Source organism: Anopheles cruzii, unplaced genomic scaffold, assembly GCF_943734635.1.
Source record: "Anopheles cruzii unplaced genomic scaffold, idAnoCruzAS_RS32_06 scaffold03407_ctg1, whole genome shotgun sequence".
Taxonomy (NCBI): Eukaryota; Metazoa; Arthropoda; class Insecta; order Diptera; family Culicidae; genus Anopheles; species Anopheles cruzii.
This window is the reverse complement of record NW_026456992.1, coordinates 1-2,161: the sequence shown is the minus strand read 5'-3', so window position 1 is coordinate 2,161 and position 2,161 is coordinate 1. Positions and strand designations below refer to the sequence as shown.

General features: G+C 46.6%; 1 protein-coding gene across 1 annotated transcript; it reads left to right on the top strand.

Moving 5' to 3' along the window:
• Positions 1-389: 389 nt before the first annotated feature.
• Positions 390-1,473, top strand: LOC128277007 (serine protease snake-like; the record flags this gene model as incomplete). The annotated part of the gene is made up of 1 exon (XM_053015459.1): positions 390-1,473. A coding segment is annotated over one exon (902 nt), but the record flags the coding sequence as incomplete, so codon positions are not given.
• Positions 1,474-2,161: the final 688 nt, after the last annotated feature.

Sequence of the window (2,161 nt, the reverse complement as noted above, 5' to 3'; positions counted from 1 at the left end):
GATCGACCTTCGCGTTGTGACGACTTACACTAAAACAATCCGATCACGTCATTTGTGTGGATCATACGGACTAGGAAGCAGTTGTGTCGTACAGTCCCTTCGCGTCAAGTGGTACAAAATGTTCCTCCCGAAAGCCGGGTTGCTGCTACTGTTTGGTTTGTGTGGTGTTCAAGGTGAGATTGCAAGAGGGAAACGCTGGGCGAAGCATAGGTTTCGAATGTTCAAACTCATCCTTCATGCGTTGTCCTTCTCTTCCAATGCACTGATCAATTGGCGACGAAACGATTTCACATCCTGTTCGAAGGTCAACGGCTCGCATCACAAAGTAAGTAAAGCTACCGCGGAAGCGGCGTACCGGTTGATGACCATTGTTTCGGGTCTCTTCGTAGAGTGTGAGACCTATCGCCAGATCATAACCAGAAAGCAAAGCTTGATCCCGCTGACGATCACACCGACACCGATCGTGTACGAGATATACAATTGCACCAACGTCGTCCAGCTGATTGTGGGAGGTGAGCAGGCCAAGTATGGCGAGTTTCCACATCACGCACTGCTCGGATATCCGCGCGAAACCGACAGCTCGCAGTACGACTTCCGGTGCGGCGGAACACTGATCAGCGATCGACACGTTCTGACCGCCGCCCACTGTTTCTCGGAGGGCAACCCGGCGGTGGTCCGCTTGGGCGAGTATGATACGGCGAACGTGTCGGACGAGGAAGTCCAGTTCGGAATCGAGGATTTCCTGAAACACCCACAGTATTCGAACACCAGATCATACCATGATATCGCTTTGATACGGCTCGATCGCCAGGTATGGTTGACGAAGTACGTGCGGCCGGCGTGTCTGTGGGATTCGGAAAGCCGTAACATAACGAGATACGTGGCCACTGGATTCGGCTACAACGAGACCATTGGCATCGAGCTGTCTACGACGATGATGAAGGTGCAGCTGGACGAGTTCCCGGTGGATGATTGTGCGCGAGCGTTCGCCGGCCAAAAGCGCTTTCGGAACGGGGTGCAAGCTGGCCAAATATGTGTTGGAAGCATTGTCGGTGGAAAGGATACGTGTCAGGGCGACTCCGGGGGTCCTCTACAAGTTTTGGCCAACCCGAAAACCTGCATCTATCATGTAGTCGGCATCACGTCGACGGGCGGTGCCTGTGGTGTGGGCCACTCGAAGGCCATCTACACGAAGGTATCGTACTATCTAGACTGGATCGAGGATCACGTTTGGGGTGACAAACGTTTGGATGACGTTTGGCGTGCATGGAGAAAGACAAGTCAGAACTAATTATTCTAATAACATCATATCAGATCAGAAGAGAGAGCTTAAAGTTTCCCGTCTATAGTTGCGCTCAGATTCAATAACTAAAAACCAATCCCATACGCGAATTAGTTGACTTCACAAATGTCGCCAAACCAATACAAACAACAAGAGAGGGACAACTGTGGTGAATGTTGGCACATAAATATGGCCAATAAAGGATACGATTTCATAGGTACAGCCAAGAATCAAAAGAGTATGTACCTGATTTGGAAGAAAGTCGAAACGAGGTGCACTAAACGTGGCCGGGAAATAGCTTAACACAATAAATATTGCAATCACCTTCTGTCAAGGTCCGTCAATAGTAAACCTTTCTACTAGGTACTAAGCTTCAACCTAAATCAAACATAAGCAATTCATCGTTATCCCATCCATGACAGTTTGATGATGGATAGTTCCAGAACGGCATTTTGTTATTCTCATGCATTTTGGTAATTGTGATATGTATTGAAAAACCTATTGCTTCCATTATGGAGAGTTGAAAGTGTTTCATGGTGTAAACTTTGTTGTCTTTTGAAATAACTTTTGTAACTGCAACCCTTCTTTATTCTACCTAATCTGCCGATGGTATATTCCGAAACTCAATAATGGCCATTTACAGGAAGGTATCTTCTTGTCTGAACGGCATTGAAGATAACGTTTCAAATCGAAAGCTTACCCAACAGCAGTGCCCTGTTCCAAATCGAGTAATTCTTCACAGAGGATACTGAAGAGATAAGATTGGTTTGTCATCGTTCCATCAAAAACTAGATTTGTTTCGCAATTATTTGGTTTCTATTTTTACAATTTCCTCAATTCCCCGTTCTTGTACAGTAAACGTTGAACTTTGTTTGGAGG